At 39.9% G+C, this 23,488-nt stretch overlaps 1 protein-coding gene across 2 annotated transcripts; it reads left to right on the top strand.

Moving 5' to 3' along the window:
- The first annotated feature begins 481 nt into the window (after positions 1 to 481).
- Positions 482 to 23,136, top strand: UBE2J1 (ubiquitin conjugating enzyme E2 J1). 2 transcript variants are annotated; one of them, XM_032858104.1, is made up of 8 exons: positions 482 to 721; positions 8,600 to 8,673; positions 9,634 to 9,765; positions 10,908 to 10,992; positions 11,270 to 11,375; positions 14,496 to 14,625; positions 15,868 to 15,987; positions 22,516 to 23,136. In XM_032858104.1, the coding sequence occupies exons 1-8, from the start codon at positions 691 to 693 to the stop codon at positions 22,792 to 22,794; spliced, it is 957 nt and encodes a 318-aa protein (XP_032713995.1). In that variant the 5' UTR covers positions 482 to 690; the 3' UTR covers positions 22,795 to 23,136. The 2 variants fall into 2 exon arrangements, with proteins under 2 accessions (XP_032713995.1, XP_032713996.1); XM_032858105.1 differs by lacking the exon at positions 482 to 721 and adding an exon at positions 1,463 to 1,483.
- Positions 23,137 to 23,488: the final 352 nt, after the last annotated feature.

The following is a 23,488-nucleotide window of genomic DNA, read 5'->3' as shown; positions in this document are numbered from 1 at the left end:
AGCAGCGCGCGAGCAGGCAGGCCCCAGGCCCCTCTGGACTCACAGCCCGGGGGTCCCGGAGCCCGCCGGCAGCGGGTAGGGCCGGGCCGCTTCCGGCCGCGCAGTTCCTCGCTTATACCCGCGAGCGCCGAGGAACCCCGAAGGGGCCCGGCGAAAGGTCGGCCTCCGCGGGCCCAAGCCGAGAGGAAGACCGGGACGCCGCCCGCTTTTGCAGACTCCGGAGCGACCGGAGCGGGCCTAGCGGCGATCGCGCAGTGACCCGCGCCAGGGCCGACCGACTGCCACGAAGCGACCGCCACGTCAGGGCAACTTCACAAAACCCGGGCGAGGGCGGGTGACGCACACCCGGCGACCGTGGCGGGGTTGGGCCCGTGGCCAGAGGAGGAGGCTGACCTCCAGGCCCGGCGCCCGGTTCAGCGACGCCCCCGCCGGCGCCGGCGCCTGCCGGGCCCTCAGGGAGGCGGGGGGGAGCCGCGGAGGAGGCGGCGCCATCGCGAAGCCCGCGCCCCGCCCGCACGCTCACACCCCCACACACCTCCCGCCTGCAGTCGGGGCCCGGGCTGGGCGGCGTCTGCGGAGGCTCCGTCGGCTTGGCCCAATCGGCCCGAGCCGCGCTGACACCCGGGCAGCAGCGGCGCGGAAAGGTGGAGGCGGCGGGCCGGGAGGCCGTAGCCGGGACAGCGAACCGCCATGGAGACCCGCTACAACCTCAAGAGTCCAGGTGAGCGGGACCGGAGGCGGCGGGCGGCGGCGCCGGGTGGGCCGGGGAGGGCGCACTGACCCTGGGCTCCCGGGCCCGGCGCTGCGGTTCCCTCGCGTCCGCCGCCACTCGCGGCTCCGCTTCGGGGTTTCGCGTTCTACGCGAGACCGCCGCCTGCCGGGATGGTGCAGGCCGCAGGGCGGCCGGGCGGGCACCCGCCGCCAGTCGTGGGTACCCGCCAGTTCCCCGCAGCACCCGGACTTTCCCTTTCCTCATGTTGGGCGCGTAGTGCTGGGTCCTGAACTCATCCCTGAGAACAGGTGTAAAGGTGATGTCGGTGGGTAATAGTTCACAGTCCCTTGCGGTACCTAAGCCCAGACCGTCGTTATCCCTTCGTCGCTGCCACCGGACTTTTATTAGCTGTTTGACTCACTTGCATGTGAGGATTTGGTTGTTTAAATATCCCATTTGCAACATTTGGGGCGAATGGAACTACAGACCTAGAGGAAAGATTCTGTACTAAACCAACGAACCAAAGAGCTAAGAAAACTAGTTAGATGGGCCGTGTCCTTTAGAGGAAACCATGATTTTTGCCATGACGGCTGACATGATATATGTCTATGTTCAGTCATAGAGACTTCCTGCATTTCGTGCCCCTGCTTCATTCACAGAATAGCCCGAACAGTCCTAGCTTCAAGTTCTTTTCTGGTGCTGTATAAAGATGCAAGAAAAGTCAGCAGCTCTCCCATATTAAGGCAGGCTGGAAATGGATCACTAGGGTCCGTAAGTGGTATTTATTCTATTCTATCTGTACCTTGATAAATTTGTCAGGAGGGAGAAGCTCCACAGTTCAGCTCTAAATGATAATCCTAGAATATTCGTGATGGTTTGACCAAATATTGCTGCTGCTTATTTTTTCCTTCCAAGAAAGCATCCTTTCAGCAGGAATCAGCAAGATTAGCATCCTTATGAAAAGAGCTGACATTGTGAATTTTTTATTAAGAAAATACTTAATATGTAGAAACTCCAGAAAAGTCCGAGGATATTGATTGAACAGAGCATTGTGAGCTTGAGTGTGGTCGGGCTGAGATGTGTTTTTAGGTGAAGAACACATCTTAGGTGAAGAAGTGTGTAGAATGGGTCATAACATTTGTGCAGGGGGGGGGGTGGTCCATAGACTCCTTTTAAAAATCTGGTGAAAGCTGTGGGCTTTCCAAGAAATGCATTTATACAATTCAATTTCAGTGGGTTAAGGACCCCCCCCCCCAACCCACACCCCTCCCATCTCTTCTGAACACCTGGGGAAGAAAGGAATTTAAAAGAGAAAGGGAAAGAAAACCTTAGTTTTAAGGTTAGATGGTAGAATGCTTAAACTGTTTAGATTGTCATAGATTTAAATAAAACTACGTGGCTAAAAATGTATGGTGACTCCTTGGTCACATGGTACCAAGTTCCTTCGGACAGCTGAGGACCTTAGTGGAATATCCCGAGAATAATGGAAATATAAGTAATAGTGCAGTTTAGAATGGCGACTTGGTGGGTCCCAAGACAACACTGTTGTTAGAGCACATTGCTCAGGTTTGATAGGTTCTCATACCTGAGGTTATGAAAAGCTTTCAAAAATTCTCCAGAATTTTGTACACTTCCAAAGTATATGATCTGTCAGCTGGCTGAGCTTTGGTTGACATGCCTCTGTATTATAAATTGCTTCCTCTTTTTGGTATCATTTCCTCAAAGTGGTATTGCTGTTCTACACTAAATTATTTTTTAAGATCTTTTTTTGTTGTTGCTGTGTGGATCATTTGGAGTTCATGGTGAAGGTGAATTAGATGATATATGGCACTTACTAGAAATGCTAGGAGGCATGGTGAAGCTTCCTTCCTTTGTTTTATTCTCAGTCCTGTGATATTTTTAGAGTAATGCCTATGTGAAAAAAAGTGTTTAAAAGCACTGCACAATGGAAGGTACAGAACCTTTTCTCTGTAATGTGCAGTTGTCTTAGAGGTACAGATCGTACAATTAAGAGGATACACATAACTGGTTCAGGGCCAGTGCTCTAGCATGTGGATAGTAATTTGTTCACTTTGTAATTAGGAAAACTTATTTCTTTGTAATTTTTCTGGAATGGACTTGTGGTTATGGGCAGAGCTCTGTATGGAGCCACCTCCTAAGCCTCTGACTTAGCCTGTCAATAGTTGCTATGCATCAAGCTCCCCGATCCCTTTTTGGGTCTGCTCTGGCCAAGGTAGTAGGGTCTCTTAGTACAAAGTAGGGAGATCTAGGTATAAAGAACGTTCTGTGGGAGCTTTCTTCAGACAGGCCTGTGGGTGTGTTTAGCAGGTGATTGGTGCATATGAGATTGGTGCAAAGGCATCCACTATCTCCACCAGAAACTTGGGCATGACCGATCCATGCCCTTAATGTGAATTACTGGTGATTTAACATCTTCACCCAGATTTCGCACAGACTGAAAAAAACCACTATGAGGTAATAAAAAACCCAAACTCATCAATTTACTCTCGTACCCCAAACTTGCACCTCATCCCTTATTCCAGGGATTGACAGCAACTAGGCACTTGTGGGAACCATCTTTGCTCTCTTGGTCTGTGTCTTTACTCCACCCCCTAGCCTGGAACGAACACACACACGTGCACACACATGCACACACACAGGCACCAGTCCACGCAAACAAGTATTTATTTATTCGGCCACTGTTGTCTCCAGATCCAGTAAAATAAAATAAAATAAAGCAAAACTGATTTGATCACTCCTCAAATTGAAAGATTTTCAGTAGCTTTCTAATAGCTGTAGGTAAAGTTCAGAGTAAAGTGTTTAGCTTAGCCTACAGGGCTGCTCATGATTGGATCTTTGTTTGCCTTTCTTACCAACCTAGTTTCCCACAACTGTGCTGCTTTTCTCCCCCACCCCCATCTCCTTTGTATTTTTGCCATGTATCCATCTTGCCGCAAGTGACTGTCCATATGGAGCCACTCTTCTCACCTGTATGCCTTGATCCCTGTTGGAACCTCTGCTTGCAAAGGCTTCCCTTTAATCCATTGGAAATTCCCATTCTTCATGTTTCTTTAAGGTTCAGCCTTGTTCCGCTACCCTGGGCAGACTATTAGGTAGACTATAAGGTAGTCCCTGTATTTGTACACACTTAGTCAGTGTTTTTTTTTTTTTTTTAAAGATTTTATTCATTCACTTGACAGAAATCACAAGTAGGCAGAGAGGCAGGCAGAGAGAGAGAGGGAGAAGCAGGCTCCCCGTTGAGCAGAGAAGCCCGATATGGGGCTCGATCCCAGGACCCTGGGATCATGACCTGAGCCGAAGGCAGAGGCTTTAACCCACTGAGCCACCCAGGTGCTCCCTTAGTCAGTGTTTGTATTGGAATTGTTTTCATGTCTTTCTCACTATGAGTTTTTTGAAGGCAAGAAGCAGGTCTTGGTTATTCTTCTGTCTCCATCACTGAGACATTCTTTAGATGTTGTTGAATGGGTACCTTTGCAGGCTCTTTCTGGGCAGAAACACTAGTCCTTAAACATTTACTTAAGTGCTTTCACTATGGGAGCAGGAAGAGGCACTTGGGGAGCAGACACTGCGTTCATATCCTCAGTATGCCTGCCTCCTGCATTTTATGTATGCTTTGGAGGTTGATTATATTAAGATACTTGTTTTCCAAGAGAAAGTAGACACATGAGAGACAGTGACCTGTAAAAGATCTCTTTAGCTAGAGCTTTGTCTCCAAAGCCCAACATAAGCCTAGAGAGGTAGAGCCTGGGCATGGGAAGATTGCTAATGCCTGGGCCCATTAGAGCCTAGAGCCTGGATCTAGAGAGATCATATGGCCTCCATAAGAAAGAACAAGAGCAGGCATGCAGGTGCTCCCCACTTCTTTCCCTGCCCTGGCACATCTTATCTCACCATGGTAGAAGAATTCCTTGAATAACCGAGCAAAGCGATAAGAGAGGAGCTGATCCGAAAAAGCTTCCTGACAATGTGATAGCTAGGGATGGAGACTATCAGGAGTGGCAGACTATGCACTAGCCCCAGTTGCCAGGCAGTATTTTGAAACTTGGCTATTCCATGGAATTAATATTTCTGCTTGGGAACCAGAGAGCCATGCCATGAAGCCAACTACATATGTTTACGGCCTGATTTTGAACCAAAGAAGAACCTTATATCCCAATCTATTTCTGACCTTAATAACTTGTGATGGGGGGAGGGGAGGAGAGGAAGGAAAGGAGAATTATATGAAGAAATTATTGACTCCCATTTGAAAGGTACAAACATTGAAGAAGAATAAAATTAAGTGATTTATTTAAGGATTTAGAGCTACAATATGTCAGAGCTAGAAGTTTAATGCAGCCTAATTCAGAGTCTATATTTTTTTTGCACTAAGGCGTTTATAATATATGTAATTTCAGAAAAAAAAGATCATGAGAACACTAGACTAATATTACCTCTGTTTGGCTACATGGCTTTAGCTCTCACATGGTATGTTCCTTTAAATACATTCTCCCCCCCTCCAAATACATTCTTAAATCAATTCTGACCCTTTCTTACATCTCTCGTAATATCTAGGTACTGTTGGGTGTTTATTTTCTTCTCTTCTATTGAACTGAGCTGAGTGGGAAAGAGGTAGAGAAAATGTGGTAAGGGGATGGAATGACATAAAATCTGTTCTTCAGCTTAATTATTCAGCCAGCTAATGAGGAATGAAGGGAAAAAAATCTCTATGGCATCTTTGATTGCTGACAGCAGCCAAATTACCTTCATAACAGCTTCCATGATTTTATTTATATCTAATAATACTGATTTGAAAGAATGATATTTTTGTGTGGCTTTACATCGGGGTTTTTCCATCTTTGTTCTAAGGGAGCTGTTCTGGTTGAAGAAGCCAGCATGGATGGGCCTTCAAGCTGTTTACTCCCTTCAACCTAGTCTATCGTAGGGTCCCACGGAACATATAGAGGTTCTCATTAAACTTTTTTTCAAACGAAGGATTTTATCTTATTGTCAAATAAGTTTGAAAACCATTGCCTTTAATCAGATGTTTGGAAAGAGATTTTTGGAGGGATAATAGGAAAATTCAGGTAAGCTAATATTTGAGTGCTTACTGTGTGCTAAGCCCCGAGGAGCCTGCAGTGAGTAAATTGTTTAGCAGGAAAGACTGGTGTTAAGTAATTACAAGTGAGATGAACTTTAGGGGACTCAATCTAGTTTCTAGGGTAGTGGCTTCCAAACCTGACTGACCATTAGAATAACTTGGAGAGTATTTCTGGTCTCCACTCTCCTCCAGGATGCCTTAGAAATTTTTGTCTGTCCAGGTGGGAATCTCTAGTCATTCCTCAGCATGCACAAGGGAAGGTGTCAGGGAGACCTTCCTGAGGAAGTTCCTTAAAGCCCATCTAAGTGAGACAGGGAGTGGGACTGGGATCAGCATTGCAAGCGGAGGAGCATGACAGTTGCTTGATAAGAAACATTTAGGTAGGGGTGCCTGGGTGGCTCAGTTAAGTATCTGCCTTCGGCTCAGGTCATGATCCTGGGTTCCTGGGATTGAGCCCTGCATTGGGCTCCCCGCTTGGTGCAAGTCTGCTTCTCTTCCTCCCTCGGGCCCTCCCCCCTGCTCATGTTCTCGTAATCTCTCTCTCAAATGAATAAATAAATTAAAAAGAAACATATGGGTACATATTGAGACACAGCCCCCCCATCATGTTCTAGATACAAGGCTTTTGTTCATTTCTTTGATTTCCCCCACCACCTGTCCCACGACTACAAGCTCCTTGGTAACCAAAACTATATTTTATTTTGGTCGTAGTGTAATATCTAGTATATACTCAATAAATATTTGATGTTCAAATACTTTGATCAAGTGAAAAAAGTCTGTGCTTATAGGGACCTAGTTCAGTGCAGGAGATGGAAAAGAATTAGTAATTATGGAATAGGATAGTGACTTAACTTTTTCCCCCACTTAGGAACTCTTGATTAATATGAAATTTTGGGAGTGCCTGGGTGGTTCAGTTGGTTAAGCAACTGCCTTCAGCTCGGGTCATGATCCTGTGGTCCTGGGATCGAGTCCTACATCGGGCTCCCCCTACTCTGTGGGGACCCTGCTTTTCCTTTGCCCTCTGCCTGCCACTCCCCCTGCTTGTGCTCTCTCTATCAAAGAAATAAAATCTTTCAAAAAAATATGAAATTTTATGCAGAAGTCCTGATACATACTGAACTGTTTGGTTGTATGTGTGTGGCAGGTGTTCTCAGTTAACCTCTTTCCCCATGACATTCCAATGTGTACTTCCATATATTTTACTTTTATTGTTTCCTCTGCCTTTTCATACCCATGCATAATTCCTACTGTCTTTCTTTCAGATCTGTACGTGACCCCTTTTCTCTTTTGTCTGCTCTCAGGTTAGGTGCCTACCTGGTACATACTTTTCTTAAAGCACATATTGAACTACATCAGTTGGTTTTTAAGCAGAGTTTTGGGGAGCCTGGGCTACCCGGTTTTTCCCTGGCTTTGCTCTCCTACACCAGTATCCTGACTTTTTTTTAGCACCTAAAACTTGAGGTGAGAGGGGCTGGGATCAAAGGATTGACCTTTGATAGCTGGGAAGGAAAGAGGGTACGGATACAGATGGGATTGTAGGTTGTGATAGGCTGCCAACAGTCATTTATTGTGGAAGTAAAAGGCTGTGCCATTAACTCCAAGAGGTGGAAGAGGAATAAGATGAGTAAACAGGTGTGAAATAGTCTTGGGGTGCTAGTTGGAGTGGGCTGGTGGGCTTACCAGAGAAATTCAAGACATTAGGTAGCATGTGTCCCACTGGAGGTTGTTGATAATAACTCTGTAAGGGCATCAATGTGCCTGCCTCTGTGACTCCCGCTCCCCACCCCTCCTTTCAGTAACGTTCAGCTGTTTGGGTATAGATACCAAATAAGAGCATTGTTGGGTTGGGTCAGCTAGAATTGCATTTTCTTAGGGGATTATGAAAAAACTCCTACGAGCCATATGTGTGGATGAAGAGGGAAGTGAATATAGATGTAAGTGGACATAGAAAATTATGGGGTCTGTGGATTGGCAGTTTTAATTAAGCTGAAGAGTCATTTCAAAAAGGAATTCAAGGGGCACCTGGTTGAGTCAGTCAGTAAAGCTTGAGACTCTTGATCTCAGGGTTGTGAGCTCAAGCCCCACACTGGGCATGGGACCTACCAAAAAAAAAAAAAGAAGAAAAGAAAAAAAAAAAAAAAGAAGAAAAGAAAAAAAAAAAAAAGAATCAGAACTAGGGAGATTCAGTGACCTCTGGGGAAACCCATTTATATTAATGCATGAAAGTGGGTGGAAATTCCCAAGAGGTGGAGGATGTGGTGGTGGGGGCGGTGTCTACTGTTCATGAGCATGAATTCCAGAAGGCACATTTTTGTTAATATAGGCATTTTAACAAGATAAGAGTTAGATTACCTGTGTTAGAATCCCAGCTGTCATTTACTAGTTGTGTGACCTTGAACAAGTTACATAATCTCTCCATGTTTTCAGTTTCTTTGTCTGGAAGATGGGAATAAAAATGGTACCTATCTCATAGCATTGTTTTGAAGATTATATGAGTTAATGTTTGAGTGCTAGCATATATGAAGCATATGTAAGTATTTATTAAATAAAAATAATAGTGCCCTAAATATTTAATTTAATATATAATTCTTCTAATGCCTAGCTACCATGTCCTTCCCTTTTCTAATTAATACTGTTATCTCATAATTAAACTTTTACCATACTCAGTTGAGCTAGTCCTCTACACATTTTTTTACTGAAATAGGAACTTTTTCATTAGGTTTGTTAATCTCTGCTAATCTCTTGGAAAAGTATATTTTAAATGTCTCTATCTTGTGAATTTATTTTAGCTGTTAAGCGTTTAATGAAAGAAGCGGCAGAATTGAAAGATCCAACAGATCATTACCATGCACAGCCATTAGAGGTTAGTTTCCATCTTTTACATATGGATTTTAATACTTTAATATTTTAAATGAATTCCTTAAGATTTTTTTTCATTGCTTTGAGTCATTACAGATGTGTTTGTTATGGTTTATTGGTATGTTTTACTCCCTGCATTTTCTTAGTATTTATTTCATTAGCCATTCAGAATCCGACATAGTAGGAGCAAATTTCTAGTCTCTGTAAAATGATCTCGAAAAAAAAAAAAAATGATCTCGGATGCTAAATTGGTTTTAGGTTTTGAGTATGGGGAAGGGAGAGGGTAATGAAAAGAAACCCAAACTCTTTATGGTTTGGAAGACCCCTTTATGGTTTGAAGGGACCCTTGCAGCTAGTCTGGGCTTCTTGCACAAACATCTCTATCTCCTTTCAGTCTTCTCATTTGTAGAAGGAGGGTATTTAAATGTGCTCAGTCTGGCTTCCATGATAATAGTGAAAATAAAATATAATAAAATATGTGCAAATATTTTGCACACTGTAAACTATAAAGTACTCAGGGACCCTAAGATGATGATAGCATATTTATTAACATTACCGACTATTTATAAATAAATATGCTCTTAAGCATCTATGAGGGATAATTTTTTGAAGTTCGTCAAAATAATCCACATTTATAGCAATTATTTGATTATTAAAGGAGTCATTTAGTTTAATTAAATCTGTAATCTAGTTTATGAATATATAATATTGCTCAGCTGTTTTTAAATGCATTTGTTTAAAAAAGATTAAAAAAAGATTTAGTTCTCGTGGGACATGAATGCTAGATTAAATAGCTTTGATTTATAACTTTTATACTTGAGATATTTTGTGCATTAGAAACTATTCTAATAATAATGTGAAACATTTAATTTTTCTCACCCAGGAATATTTCTGGTACTCATTAATAAAGATGATTAAATGTTTTAATGTTAATGATTCCTTGCTGGTTATTGTTTTTATTCAGGATAACCTTTTTGAATGGCACTTCACAGTTAGAGGACCCCCAGATTCTGATTTTGATGGAGGAGTTTATCATGGACGAATAGTACTGCCCCCAGAATATCCCATGAAACCACCAAGCATTATTCTTTTAACGGTAAGAATTCTTGGCTTTTTGGAATGCTTGTGATTTACCTCTTCATGGTGACAGCAAAGCATGGTTAGCAGACTCATTTTCATTAAGAAGTAAAGCAGAACATTGTTATAATTTTGTCTTTGGGGACCAGAACTTGATAGTACAGTTCTTTTCCCCCAAAAAATAATTCTGAGGAATTATTGATGCTAATGAATGTACAGTTACCATAGTGTGGTTGATAGGATTCAATGAATTAGGGGATACAAAGTGCTAGGCAGTGTCTGGCACTTGGTAAGTACTCAGGAAAGGGTAGTTAATGTTATTATATCTCTTAATCACATCTTCACCTTCAACTTCTCATCTTTCTTATACTCTTTTCTTCAGTTTTCTCATTTTTACGTACAGCTCTGAAAATAAGAACTGTCACAAGGTCCTCAATAAATGTTAGTTTATTATTACCATTTATATCTTAGAATTTCTGTCTTCACATATTTCAGCTCCTTGTGAAGGAAAACTGTTGGTCCAATTTTCTCTAATTTTTCCTGGAGTGTTGTTCATTCGGAGTAAATTCCTCCTTTATTAAGCTCTCCTTCCCTCCTTTCCTTTAATTTGCAGGTAGGTCTAATTATCCTCTAACCATGAAAAAAGCAAAACAAAACAAAACACAAAAGTCTTTCTGTATCTCTCCTACCTCTTTAAGCTGTTTTGTATTCAATTCAACAATTGAATTCAACAATTTCATAAGACAATATGAAATTGCATCATCCTTATGAGAATCACTGTTGTCTCAGAGCCACCTGCACCACTGTCTAGTTAGGTGACACCAGGTCCTTAGGTTTTCCTAGCCTCTGCCTGTCTTCTCTTTTAGACCCCTCACAGAGCCTAGCTCAGTACTATACTCAGAGGAGGACATCAGGACATCATGATACATCAATTACTTAGATTTCAGAAAGGTGCTACAACTTCTAAAAACAGCTTTTATTGTTTTACAAGTATTTGTAGAGTGTCTATAAGAGGACAAAAATCTGTATCCCATTGAAGATTATATTCTTTTCAAGTTTTCTTTTAAAATTATTTATTTATAATATAAATATATTTGTGCTTACAAAGTATAAAACATTAAATACATACATAGTTTTTAAAATGTCTTGTTTATTCCTAAGGCTAATGGACGATTTGAAGTAGGCAAGAAAATCTGTTTGAGCATCTCAGGACATCATCCTGAAACTTGGCAGCCTTCATGGAGTAGTAAGTATTAATTTAAAGTGAATATAAATCTACAACTCTAATCAATTCATAAGTATAAATTTTAACACCCTCTTGAGACTGAAAGCTGTTTTGGATAATTTGCTGTTACTGAATAAAGAATAAAAATTCTTTCCGTGTCTTATTTTTGCCATCATTTTAATACAACCACCCTACCTGTACCTCTTCAGTGAAAGCCTATGTGTCTTTTTTCTCTTTCCAGAGTAAGCCCAGTTCCTTTTACAAAACAACTTAGATTGTTGTTTACTTTTTATTCCAGTAAGAACAGCATTACTAGCCATCATTGGGTTTATGCCAACAAAAGGAGAGGGAGCCATAGGTTCTCTAGATTATACACCAGAGGAAAGAAGAGCACTTGCCAAAAAGTAAGTTTTGCATTTCATTCTTTGTTAAGATTTAAATATTATTCTGGGTAATGGCTGATAGGGGATACGCTCAGTTTCTTACTTTGTGAGTTACCTTGGTTTCAGGGTCTAGTCTAGTTTTGCTGTTTTAGGATTTCATTTGTAGCAGTTTACTACTCAGGGGTGACCAGAGTCTAAAGAATTGATTTCATGCTGTCTAGTTTTAGAAAGTAGTTGGTAATATCAGCCTGCAGTGGGAGATACCTTTTCCTAGAAAACAGTTCTGATCATTTGTCTCTACTTGGGCAGAATTACAGATGGGAAGAAAAACACAAAAAAATCAACATAATTGTTTATATGTAGCTTTCCATAAGATTAAAAACTTCTTGAGGGTAGGGAGGGAGTCCACTTTTATCTTAGCATCTTACAGTATTAGGCTCAAAGCAAATGCTCAATAAATAATCCTGAATAAAGTAAAGGAGATTTTCTTTATTAAATTATGGCTTCCTAGTGGTCTTTCCTTCTCATTTTTTTCAGATGCGTTCCATCTGTATAACCTAGATTAGTCATCAGATTCAGAGTAGCCTCTCCTTTGAGTAGTGCAAAAACTAATTCTTTCTTTTTTTTTTTTTTTTTTAGATTTTAATTATTTATTTGACAGAGAGAGAGATCACAAGTAGGCAGAGAGGCAGGCAGAGAGAGAGAGGAGGAAGCAGGATCCCCTCTGAGCAGAGAGCCCCATGTGGGGCTTGATCCCAGGACCCTGGGATCATGACCTGAGCCGAAGACAGAGGCTTTAACCCAATGAGCCACCCAGGCGCCCCAAAACTAATTCTTTCTGTCTCTCTCTCTTTTTTTTTTTAAAGAACAACTTCTAACCCAGTTTATTTTTTAATCAGTGTGCATAGCAAAGAGACCTTATAAGAAATCCTACCAAGGTACTTTCCAATCCTAGAATACTAGACCCAACCCTCAACAAATGTTAAAGATTCCAAAAGTGCAGTGAGGTGAGGAGGAAGAGTATTTAAAGTCACTTACTTCTGTAATTCTTGATCTCGATCATTTTCCTGCTTTGGACTCTGCTGTCTACCACTTCTCAGACGTATTATGTTAATTAAATTATAGTATATCTTACCCTTCCACTGCCCAGAATATGTCCTATGTAGATATTTGTTAAATCAACCAGATTTTAGTGTCTGAAAGGTTTGATAGACTCTTGGATTTCATCAACAGCTTTTCTTTTTAAACCTTATTTCTAGGTTCTGGGGATATACCTTACAGCAGCTGTTATTCACAAATTATATGTACTTGAATATATAGCATTTGTTTCTATTTGATTTTCTTGGTTGGCTTTCTGTCTTGATACTTTTATTCAGTTCATTTCATGTACAAGGAAAAAAAGAACTTTTGTTTTTTTGTTCTAGACGTCCCAGTGTATATACTCTAGGTTCTTAGTCTATGATAGAGGCTTTTTAAAAACATGGTTTTGCATTAGTCCATGGTAGCATATTGTCCTTGTGGATAACCTAATATATTAAAAATTAACCTTCCCCTTTAAGTTTCATCTGGCTTCTCAGTTAAGAGTGGACACACTTTAATGCAAATAATTTGGATACAGCTGACTCTTAAAAGCATATGGACAGCTGTGCTGCTTCTGGTGAAACACAGATATTCAGCACCAAGTACTAAGTTAACAATACTTTTACATATATTTTGTTCACATGAAGTTGTTTAATAAATTTAAACAACTTGTTCTTAAAGACCAAAGGCTTCTATTATGTTGAAATGGGAATCCAATTAAACAGTTTTATAAAAAGTTCAGCAATGTAACCATATATACTTCTGTATATTATACATATTTACTTCCAGTCATATAAATCCTTAGCACTCTTGTGGACCTTAGGGCACTTTTGGCTATCTCTGAAATACAAAGGGGAAAATGAAAACATAGAAAAATAAATTAATCTTGGGAAGTAGTCTAATTAACAGATTTATCTTGAGTCTACTTAATATAATGAGTGATACATTTCAGAGTCTTTAGATTTTATACGAGTTGTCTTTCAAGTTATACTGCTATTTATTTTTTTATTTTTGTGTTTTTCCAAGTTTTTGTTTAAATTCCAGCTACTTGACATACAGTGCAATATTAGTTTCAGGTGTAGAATTTAGTGATTTATCACTTGTGTCCAACACCCAGGGCTCATCACAAGTGCCCTCCTTGATCCCCATCACCTGTTTAACTGCACCCCCGACCCTCCACCGGCTCTCCCTCCACCACACACACCTTGCCTCCCCTCTGGTAACCCTCAGTTTGTTCTCCATAGTTAAGAGTGTGTTTTGTGGTTCTCTTCTCTCTCTTCCCCGCCCCTCACTTGTTTGTTTTGTTTCTTACATTCTACATATGGGTAGAATCATATGGTATTTGTCTTTCTCTGACCTATTTCACTTAGCATAAGTTATACTGCTATTTAGTTGAATAGGGTTTGTGAATTTTTTCCCTAGAAATATCTGTAAATTCTATTTTTGGTGGCTTCTTTACTGTTTTATGTATGTTTCAGCTAAAATATAATTCAAATTTTATAATGGACTTTTTTCCACAGGCTTAACATAGTTTTGTTACATGTAATCGTGAGGACAGTGTAGTTAGACATCGTATATATTTTGTTGTATAGCTCTAAAGCTTAGTTTTCTTTAGATAGTATGTTGGAAAAAAAGTGGAAGCTAAGCCCTGGATTTTATTTTTTTAACTTTAGATTTTTAAAAAATTGAGATATAACTGACATGAGTTTTTGTTGTTTGATTTTGTTTTTTTGAAAGTTTTATTTATTTAAGTAATCTCCACATCCACCATGAGGCTTGAACTCATGACCCTGAAATCAAGAGTTGCATGCTTTTCTGACTGAGCCAGCCAGGCGCCCCAACATGAGTTTTTTAAAAAAATTTTTTTAACACCAACCTAACTTATGTATTTGTCTCAGAACTGTAATAGTGCCATAACTATAGAAGTATGTATGTAGATGAATATGATATGGAATTATTCAGCGTTCTTTTATTTTAAATTGAATTATTGAATATTTGAGTATCTTGAATTGACATTCAGGTATTTGATTTATACCCATCAAAAAAATTATTTCCTACCAGATCACAAGATTTCTGTTGTGAGGGATGTGGCTGTGCCATGAAGGATGTCCTGTTGCCTTTAAAATCTGGAAGTGATTCAAGCCAAGCTGACCAAGAAGCCAAGGAACTAGCTAGACAAATCAGTTTTAAGGTACTCTAAATTCGTGAACAAATTCTAACTATGTGACCCTTTTATTTACTGCCAAATTCTGGATAGAAAGTAAAGCAATATAGTTCTGTTGCAATAATGTTTTACAAATAAGTTTTTCTTATTCCAAAACTAATAATATACATTCACAAAGGAGTCCAGCACAGTGGTGAAGGGCTTGGACTCTGGTCCACAGTGCTGGGGTTTGGATCCTAGATTTGCTCTTTATTGGTATTGGATATCAGACATGTTACTTGGCCACTCTGTACCTTTTTCTTATCTGTAAATAATGATGCTACTTGTAGGATTTTTATAAGGATTAAGAGATACAATACTCACTTAATATAGTACTCACATAAGTGTATTGTATTTAGAACTGGCCCTGATACTTAATAAATTTTAACTATTATTTAGAAGATAGAGTAATTTAGAAGAAAATAACAATTATATATAAACCCATCCCCAAGAAATAACTGCTGTGAATATTTTGGTATATCTCCCTTATGTCCTTTTTTTCTACATATGTTTTACTCAAACATAGAATTGCTTCTGGATTTTAATTAGCCCTATTAAAAAATGTCAATCTGCATCAGGTAGCATGCTGCTTACTCCCTATTCGCCTCTCTTACATCCCGTCTGTCCTTTCATATCTGGTTCTTGAAAGAAATTTTTCCTTCTGTTCATTGTGTTGGCTAGAAGAGGAGGTGCTTAATAAGTGTTGGTTATTTTCTTCCTTCTGAGGATTCCTTCTGTACTTAAATTGCTTTTCTGAAAATCATAGAGCCAGATGTATTTTGTACATCAGAATTTCGGATTTTAGAAAATACCAAACATACATCATATTTTAGTACCTGCAGTGGGATCTGGGGCAGTACCCCATAATCAAATCTATTAACATTCCCTCAGCAAACCTGGGAATGTCTACAGTAATGTGGGATAAAAATAACCTCACATGTCAGACTTCACCTGGAAGTTGCAAACAACTTAATTTGGAATTGTGGATTATGAACCAGGGGTGTTAGTTTTGTCTTTCACCAAGTAACAGCTCCTTTGAGAACAGGTTTTGTCTGTGCTTCTTCCTGAAATACCTAGCACAGTCTCAGACACAGGAGTGCTTGAGGTTTAACTGATTGATAGTTGATATTAAATTAGCAATTAAAATAAGTCCAACAGAGGATTAGTAGGTGTGGCTTATTCTGTAGGTTTCCTGGTCTAACATTGCTCTTGGGTATACCTTTTTTATAGGCAGAAGTCAATTCATCTGGAAAGACTATTGCTGACCCGGACTTAAACCACTCTTTTTCACTGAATGATTTACAGGATGATATACCTACAACATTCCAGGGTGCTACGGCCAGTACCTCGGTATGGCTCTTCTCTTTTAAATATATATATGTCTGTATCATTATTATTTGCAATAGGAGGAGACTTCTAGATGAAATACCTGAATATTTTGATTCTCCTGACCACCTCTCCCTCTAATGAGTCAGATTATCTTAAGCAAATTATTCATACTTTTGGGGTCTTTTTTCTTATTAAATGAGGTTGGGCTAAATAATTTTTAGGTCCTGTCATCTCTCTGGAATTCTGTGATTTCTCTGAAAAGTTAGTCACAGTATAGCACTACACTTTGAATAAAACAAAATATACATACATTAGCCCCCCCCCCTTTTTTTTTTAAGATTTTATTTATTCATTTGACAGAGATCACAAGTAGGCAGAGAAGCAGGCGGAGAGAGAGGAGGAAGCAGGCTCCCCGCCCAGCAGAGAGCCCGGTGCGGGGCTTTATCCCAGGATCCCTGGGATCATGACCTGGAGTGAAGGCAGAGGCTTTAACCCCCTGAGCCACCCAGGCACCCCATTAGCCACTTTCTAAATAGGCACTGTTTCTTTAGCAGGTTTGTTAAGCTGCATTAACTCTCAGTTAATAAAGGACTAGAGCCAAAGATTTGCCTCAGACCTGCTCTGCCCAGTACTGTAGCCACTAGCCACATGTAGCTATTTAAATTTATATTTAAATTATTCAGAATTAATTTAAAATTCAGTTCCTCAGTCACAGTAACACATTTCAAGTAATCAGTAGCCACCTGTGGCTGGTGGCTGCCATATTGGACAGCATAGGTATCAGACATTATCATCTCAGAAAGTTATGTTGGACAGTGCTGCCTTGCACGTAGTTAAGTGCCCAGTAAATAATTGTTGAATGAAAGGTTAAATGAATACTATGTGTCTTGTTAGTTCTGCCCTGACCTATTATCCAGATATTGGTGGGTATAGGTCATCAGAGATTGATTAAGAAAATTTGACTGGATAGTTGCTAAATAAGTAGGATTATGGGGGAAAAATATTGATTTTCTTTACATATATTAAAAGAAATACCTTTTTGGTAACATTGTTTGGTTGAGTAGCTACATCTTTTTTTCCCCTCTACAGTTTTAGAGAGTATTTTAAAGGGTCAGGAAAATTGAAATAGAAGCTGGCAAATACAAATTTGCCTTTTCCCCAGGAATAAGTTAGTATAATGTGGGACTGAATGGTCTTGAGTGGCTGTTCTCTCCTTTTCAGAGAGTGAGATGGGCAGAGAGAAGTAGGTTGGAGAGAGAAGGGGAGAGGTGCACGGGAGGAAGTACTTGGAGGACTGGAGATGAGGGGGTATGAGGAAAAAGCGGATGCTGAGAGTTAAATCATTTTTACATGATCCCCATGTAATTACGAATTGCAGAGGGATATTATAAATTAATTTTGAAGTATTAAAAAATTGAGATTACTTTTAGTTTAGTTTTTTTTTTTTTTTTAAAGATTGTATTTATTTATTTGACAGAGAGAGATCACAAGTAGGCAGAGAGGCAGGCGGGGATGGGGGAAAAGGCTCCCCGCTGAGCAGAGAGCCTGATGTGGGGCTCCATCCCAGGACCCTGAGATCATGACCTGAGCCGAAGGCAGAGGCTTAACCCACTGAGCCCCCCAGGCGCTCCTACTTTTAGTTTTTAGTTAAAAATGGAACCATCTCATTTCAGAGAGGGAAGGGTGGTTATCTTTTCTCATCTAAAAGGACAGTTTCCTGGTATTTATGGTGTGTTTAAATCTGTCTTCAGTCTCTTATATCTGTGTCAAGTTATATTGTATTTCGTATACTGCAGTTATACTTATTCTACTTGTAATTTATTTTATTATTATTTATTGTCTGTCTTCCCAGAATGTTAGTTTCTTGAGGCTCAGAGCTCTCTTTTTACTGCACTGTATCCCAGTGCCTGGCCTTGTGCCTTGTATATAATTGGTGGGTCAATACGTATTTGTTGATTGAATAAATGAATCTTAGGATTGGCACTTTTAAAAAAATACTAGAAATACAGGCAAAGAAATTAAGAAGTTTAAGTAAATTACATTGCACAACCAATATTATTACAGTGATATTTTCCATTTTGATTTGGTTTGATTTGATTTTTGTTTTAGTGTTTATTATTGCAGTATAGTTGATGTACAGTGTTATACTAGTTTCAGGTGTGCATTTTGATATTAAAGTACATAAAACTTAGAATTCTTTTTCATAGATACAGGTTACTGATACCAATTCTGGTTAAAACACTGAGAAGTAATCAATTGCTATAGTTGCATGTTAAGCTTTTAGTTACATTCACATACAGATTATCTCAGAGTATAATTATATAATTTGATCACCATGGACGTAATTGAAACTTGGTTTTGGCTAGGGGTGGCTGCTTTACATGCAAGTGTAATATAAATTCACTAAAATGTTATACATCAAATCCCAGATAAGCTATGTTTTTTTAGCCTTGAGGGGGCGAGAGATTGCCCAAAGTCTAAATACAGCAGATAATATCAGGCCATCTGTTGATTCTTGATGCAGATTTTTTTAGCTGTGTAGAATTGAGGAAATTACTGATGGTAGTTTTATGTTATTCCAGTCTGTCAGATTTTTTTCCCTCTTCCTAGGTATTGAAGTTCTGAATAAGCCATTCCATTTTGTATTAAAAAGCAAACACAAAACTTCTCCACAGATGCTGGTTATTCTAGATCATTATAGAAACATTTATGTATTACAAGGGAATTATTTGTGATTGATGGTTTTTTAAATTAATTCAGTTAAATACACGTCATATACTTCTACCTTCCCCCAAATGGTCACTTCATCTTAACTAAGGAAACAGAAACTGGTATGACTTAAGTCTTTATTCAGTGATAGGTATATTTGGACAAGTTTAGGTCAACAGCAAAAATTTAGAAGTTCTACCACCAATTGTACACAGCGTTTTGAAAATGCTAAAGCCAACTTCATCTGAACTGCCAAAATTTTGTCCAATTAGTCCTTAAAGTCCAAGCAATCTAGCTTCCTCTGGGTCTGTAACCTTCGGGTGTTATCATTTTCCCTTGATGGGATTGGTTTTTTGGGGGGATTGTTTTAAATGGGAAAAATTTTAGAATTTTATGGTGTCTCAGCGCTAGTCAGTAATAGTAATATAGCCAGAAGGATCCTAAATATGGGAATCTAATTAAAGCAGTATGTCTATAAAGTATTTCCATTAAGTGCATGTACTAAAATATCATCTAAAGTCAATGTTTTAATGGATTGTTCTAAAATTTTTTTTTGAAAGATTTCATTTATTTTAGAGAGAGGGAGTGGGTATGCATGAGGGGAGTGGTGGGGGAGGGATAGAGAGAGGGAAAGGCAGAGAATCTGAAGCAGACTCCTCCCTAAGGTCAGAGCCCGTTGGGTTGGTGGATCTCAGACCCTGAGATTATGAGCTAAACTGCAACCAAGAGTTAGCCCCTCAACTGCCTGAGCCACCCAGGTGCCCCTAAAATGTATTAATCATACCAACAGGGGTCTGCAGAACTCTCCTAAGTAATGACTTTTTAAAAATCTTAATCTGTGGTGTGCCTGGGTGGCACAGTGGGTTAAGCAGTGGACTCTGGGTTTCTGCTCAGGTCCTGACCTCAGGGTCGTAAGAATGGGCCCCCAGAGCTCAGCCAGAGTCTGCTTGGGATTCTCTCCCTCTGCCCCTCCACCCTGCGTCTGCATGCACTCTCTCTCTCTCAAATAAATAAATAAATCTTAAAAAAACAATAACAAAACCAGGGGCACCTGGGTGGCTCAGTTGGTTGAGTGACTGCCTTCAGCTCAGGTCATGATCCCGGAGTCCCCAGGATCGAGTCCCACATCGGGCTCCCAGCTCCATGGGGAGTCTGCTTCTCCCTCTGACCTTCTCCCTCTCATGCTCTCTCTCACTCTCTCAAATAAATAAATAAAATCTTAAAAAAACACAAAAAACAAAACCTAAATGTAGTGTCTCCAAAGGGGCATATTAAGAGTAACAGTATTAATAATGACTAGCATTTAATCAACAGTTGCGTGCCCTAAGCACCTTATATCGTTACTCCTTTTAATCCTTACCCTACAGAATTGGGTATTATCCTTGCCATACAGATGAAGGAGCTGACTCTCAGGCTGAGTAATTTGCTCAAGGTCCTGCATCTCCAAAGTGACAGAGCCAGCCGAATAACGCGAAGGCTCCCCGTTTTAGTCACGCATATGGGCATTGTATTCTCCCCTCAAACTAATGGAGAAAATAACACATATAAAATAAAATCTAAAATAGAATCAATCTCTTGTGCTGGTTCCTGGACTTAGAGCACCTTCATGTTTTGCCTTAAGAGCCTTCCCTGTAAGCCTTTAGCACTTTTGCTGAATCAGACACTTCTGGTTTCTTGGCAAAGCAGTTAGAAGAATGGGAGATTTCAAATGGAATGTTGCTGTATCAGCTGCTATAGAATTCAGCTCTTCCCAGTGAGTGCTTATTAAGATCCCGTATCATGTCTGTGACCGTGTGAGACCTCCTAAAATGCTGCTGCTGTGTGGATCTGCTCCCTTCAGAGCTCCGTGTTGCTGGCAGTCTTGGACTTTGAAGTCCCAAGTTCACGCAGCTCTAATTCAGTATCGGCATTGACTTTTACTTAAAGTCAGTAGTTCCTTTTTTATCTCTGTTTTTATGGGTCACTACATTTGAGTACTTCCAAAGGACAGTTTTAAGAAACTCAGATTACTCACACATTTTAGTGTTGAAATGAATATCAGATTTAAAGTGCAATTTCTTCTTTTTTTTTTTTTTTAAAGAGTTTATTTATTTGACAGAGAGAGATCACAAAGCAGGCAGAGAGGCAGGCAGAGAGAGAGGAGGAAGCAGGCTCCCCGCTGAGCAGAGAGCCCGACACGGGGCTCGATCCCAGGACCCTGAGATCATGACCCGAGCCGAAGGCAGCGGCTTAACCCACTGAGCCACCCAGGTGCCCCATAAAGTGCAATTTCTTCTGTAGGTAACTTAGATCAGCAGTTTCTTCCCTAATGTTTATAGCTGTTGCCAGGACAAAGCCCATCCTCTTCCTTTTTTTAAACTTTGAGGGGCGCCTGGGTGGCTCAGTTGGGTAAGGCGCTATCTTCGGCTCAGGTCAGATCTCAGGGTACTGGTATTGAGGCTCTGTGTTAGGCTTCCTGCTCAGTGGGGAATCTGCTTCTCCTTCTCCCTGTCCCCGCCTGCTTGTACTTTCTCTCTCTCCAATAAATAATAAAATCTTTTAAAAAAATTATTTGAATTACATTATTTGATTTTTTTCCCCTTCTAGATAGTCAAATTTTCTCTAACGGAAAGTAGTTTAAATGTTTTATATTTACTCACTTTTTAAAGTTGTTCTGACGAAAACATGCATTCTTATTTTTTATTTGAAAGGGTATTGGCACTAATATAACCAGCTCAAGGTGTTTTCAGTAAAAGAATTAAAGGCCATCAGGTTATTAGAGGTAGAGTTAAGGGGTCTATATAAATAAAATGGAATTCGTATTTTTTTTTATTTTATTTTTTATAAACATATATTTTTTCCCCAGGGGTACAGGTCTGTGAATCGCCAGGTTTACACACTTCACAGCACTCACCATAGCACATACCCTCCCCAATGTCCATAACCCCACCCCCCCTCTCCCAACCCCCCTTCCCTCCAGCAACCCTCAGTTTGTTTTGTGAGATTAAGAGTCACTTATGGTTTATCTGGAATTCGTATTTTTGTAGAGCTTTCTTATCTATAAACCGTATTTAAGATTTTGAATCACGTGGTACCACATTGTGGTTATCCTTGACCAAGCAGTCATTGTAAGAATAGAAAGCAGTTGGTATCTTGTGCTTTGTGGGGCCAACTAGTGTGCCAAAGTATGCTTTACAAACATAAAGTAACACAATTCAAATAGACAGTAAAAGGTTCTTCTAGACTTGGGCTTAATTCATTTGGCAGGAGTTAAAAGAAAAGATAATCGTGGCTTGGAAACCACATCTAATTTTTATAACTGTACTGCTGTGGAGAACGTATGGTTTGAAATTCTTCCCTATGCTGTATGATTGTTGGTGGCAGCATGTTGATGCAGTTAGATAATGTTGGAAGAGACCTGGTTCATGAGAGGTCAGCACTCACTGTTGAGAGTGAAACTCCTTGCCATTTAGTTTGGCAAACTTTCAAGCTGAAAAGAAATCAGATTGCTTCTTTCCTTGGCTCTCCTGCAGGAAGTGAGGGGCCTGGATGTTTAACAGATATTGCTGGAGTTACACCTGAAGGGAGAGTAGAAAGCCATCTCTAGAGCAGATGGCTGAACTCTGTCCTCATCTTGTTTGTTCCTGATAAAGTCCTCCTCTGCTTGATGCATTCTCAGAATAAGTTGTGTTGTTGGCTTATTTGGGAGAATGAGTAGTTACAGCATTCAGATCATTCTGGGTAGTTTTGCCTTTAGTCATATTCTAGTGCTCTGAGATTCTTTGTACTCTTGAATAGATAACAGGTATATATACAAGTTTTCTTTGCCAGTTTCAAACAAAGTTTCCTAAAATTTCCTAGTATGGAGCCCAGAACCCCTCAGCAGCATCTCTTCAACAACCTGCTCAGCCTGTAGTTAAGAATACCTCCATGAGCCCTCGACAACGCCGAGCCCAGCAGCAGAGTCAAAGAAGGTCGTCTACTTCCCCAGATGTGATCCAGGGCCAGCAGCCAAGAGACAACCACACCGATCATGGCGGATCCGCGGTTCTGATTGTCATCTTGACTTTGGCATTGGCAGCTCTTATATTCCGACGAATATATCTGGCCAATGAGTACATATTTGACTTTGAGTTATAATATTGTTTTGTGTCTTAAGAGCTGTGACTCAACTGCTTCATTAAACATTCTGCATTGGGTATAATCTAAGAATTGTTTACAAAAAGATTATTTTGTATTTACCCTTCATTCCTTTTTTGATCCTTATAAATTCAGTATAGATATAGTTAGACTTTCAGACTGTGTCTGCTTAGTTTAAGGGACTGGAAGTCAAAGTCCCTTGTCTCACCATATGACCTGCTTTACAGAGAAATAACCTATTGTTGTTTCTCATGCCTCAGCTTCTTTTTATGTAAATTTGTGATACTTTTCTGTATGACTCTTTTTGAAATTTTTGGATTAAAGAAGGTGTTTTAAGTTTCAGTGAGTATTACTGGTTACTCAATACCATTTATTGAGTACTCTGTTTCTAACTGGTTACTCAATACCATTTATTGAGTACTCTGTTTCTACTTATGTAGAATGATATAGGGATAAGAGTTGGAAAGGGAAAGTAGGGCTCTTCAAATAGCTTGGTGAGAATGTCATTCATAGGAGATCTACTGGGATGCCCATTCTGTGACTTTGTGTCCTAAATGTCATTCAGTGAAAGTAACTATTTCAGTCAAACATTTATGAGAAAATGAGATCTTTGTTATTGGATGTTATTTGGAAGGAATAATGCTTTGTAACCACTTTGATATGCTGTTATCCCCTTCTCTCCCAAATGCACACA

Source organism: Lontra canadensis, unplaced genomic scaffold (assembly GCF_010015895.1).
Source record: "Lontra canadensis isolate GAN:19392208 unplaced genomic scaffold, GSC_riverotter_1.0 scaffold14, whole genome shotgun sequence".
In the NCBI taxonomy this organism is placed as follows: Eukaryota; Metazoa; Chordata; class Mammalia; order Carnivora; family Mustelidae; genus Lontra; species Lontra canadensis.
The sequence above is the reverse complement of the archived record's forward strand: the minus strand, read 5'-3'. Positions and strand labels throughout refer to the sequence as shown.

Excerpts from the sequence above, each read along its gene's own strand:
- UBE2J1 (XM_032858104.1), top strand. The coding sequence starts at position 691 with ATGGAGACCCGCTACAACCTCAAGAGTCCAG. Across the intron at positions 8,674-9,633 it reads ACCATGCACAGCCATTAGAG|GATAACCTTTTTGAATGGCA; the intron begins GTTAGTTTCCAT and ends GTTTTTATTCAG. Across the intron at positions 11,376-14,495 it reads AGAAGAGCACTTGCCAAAAA|ATCACAAGATTTCTGTTGTG; the intron begins GTAAGTTTTGCA and ends ATTTCCTACCAG.